The sequence below is a fragment of the Galeopterus variegatus genome, unplaced genomic scaffold, assembly GCF_000696425.1.
Source record: "Galeopterus variegatus unplaced genomic scaffold, G_variegatus-3.0.2 Scaffold1628, whole genome shotgun sequence".
Taxonomy (NCBI): domain Eukaryota; kingdom Metazoa; phylum Chordata; class Mammalia; order Dermoptera; family Cynocephalidae; genus Galeopterus; species Galeopterus variegatus.
The window spans coordinates 222,225-223,868 of NW_007727739.1; the positions used below are offsets into that span (position 1 = coordinate 222,225).

Below are 1,644 nucleotides of genomic sequence, written 5' to 3' on the forward strand. Positions count from 1 at the left end.
TTGTGGGGTAGAGCTGAATATCAATATCTATGTACAATATGTGATGATCAAATCAGGATTAATTAGTATGTTCATCACTACAAAACGTAATCATTTGTGACCCTTTCCCTATCTCGCTAACCTCCCTCCCCTTTTCCCACCTCTAGTAACCACAGTTCTGTTCTCTCCTTTTCAAAGTTCAACGTATTATTGTGATTGTTGTATCTTTTTTCTTTTTATAAAAATACAGGGGAAACAAATTGCAGTTGACTTGAATCAATTACATTTAAGTCAGTCGGCTCAAAGGGAGCAAATAATCCAGGCTGGGTGAATGCGTTAAGAAATATTTTACATATTTTTTTTTTTTATGAAGCCGGTACATACACATCAAAGGATTCAGTCTTCCAATCATCGCGGGAGGGAGGCAGGGCAGGATTCTTGTCCCCATTTTATAAATAAGTAAACTGAGGTTCAGAAAGCTTGAGCACTTACAGAAGAGTCTGTAATGAATCAATCATCGCCGCCCTAACTCTCATCTGGTGCAGCATTAGAATGCCCTCAGAGGTGGCGGCCCCGGATCAGTCCAGCTGCCCACGGTGGGCGGGTAAGGTTGCTATCACTCAGGCGGCACTTCCACCTCCCGGGACCCCCGCGCCTCTCCTCCCGCGCAGCCCCAGTCACGAGTTGTCTTCGGGGCCCCGCCCCCCACTTGCTGATTGGGTAGCTCCTGAGCCACTTCTTTCCTCTGATTGGTTGTTGCCTTTTCGGCTCTCCCACACCGCCTAGACCAACCGGATATAGGGGCAGGGCTTCCGCTTCACTTTCTTCCTCCTCCCGCTTGTCCTCCGGCTGCAGTTGCCACTACAGCGGCCGCTGCCGGGCGCGGTATCTGTCGGTTGGTTGGTTTGTCTCTCAGTTGGTGTAGGTGCCGTTGAATTGTTCTCCATGGCTGAACTAGATCCGTTCGGCAGGGGGCGGCCGCAGAGGCCGCCGGGGCGCGATCCCTTCGGGGTAGCCGGCGCCGGCGAAGAAGACCCGGCCGCGGCCTTCTTGGCGCAGCAGGAGAGCGAGATTGCGGGCATTGAGAACGACGAGGCCTTCGCCATCCTGGACGGCGGCACCCCCGGGCCCCAGCCGCATGGCGAGCCTCCGGGGGGTCCGGGTGAGAGTGCGGGCGCGTTTGGGGCGGGAGGATTTCTTTGGAAACTCGGCCCAGAGTGGGTGCGAGAGCTTGTGTGTGACTCGTGTTCCTTGTGAACCAGGCGATTAGGGAAGAACGCAAAGAGGAAACGGGACCCCGGCCCAGTTATGCAGCAACCTAGGCTCGGGAAGCCTGCTCCGTCTTAAGAGAGCTTGAGTGCTGCTGGGCGCGGGCGGAGCGAGAAAGCAAACAGGGTGACAGACAAGCTCAGGACCAAGCTCAGGACCGACCAAGCCCGTTCAGTTCAGCAACTTTTCATTAAGGACTTGCTGTACCTTAAGCCTGGTGTCTGAAGCAGCCGCACTGGCGCAATTTGGCCAGACTTATAGACAAGCCTGAACCCAGCACAGAACCAGTCATTAGGAAAGGAGGACAGAAAAAATAGTAGTTTTTGAGACACCCAAACAATCAAAAATGGCAATGCAACTTAGTATTTAAGCACGTAAGGTGTACAGAGAGTTGTG

General features: G+C 53.0%; 1 protein-coding gene across 3 annotated transcripts in view; it reads left to right on the plus strand.

Annotated features, from left to right (window-relative positions):
• Positions 1 to 797: 797 nt before the first annotated feature.
• Positions 798 to 1,644, plus strand: part of CLTA (clathrin, light chain A) — a 29,253-nt gene continuing 28,406 nt past the window's right edge. For all 3 annotated transcript variants that reach the window (XM_008578090.1, XM_008578091.1, XM_008578092.1), the window contains exon 1: positions 798 to 1,141. In XM_008578090.1, coding sequence (XP_008576312.1) covers positions 925 to 1,141 — 217 coding nt within the window. In that variant the 5' untranslated portion in view covers positions 798 to 924. The remainder of the gene's footprint in view (positions 1,142 to 1,644) is intronic.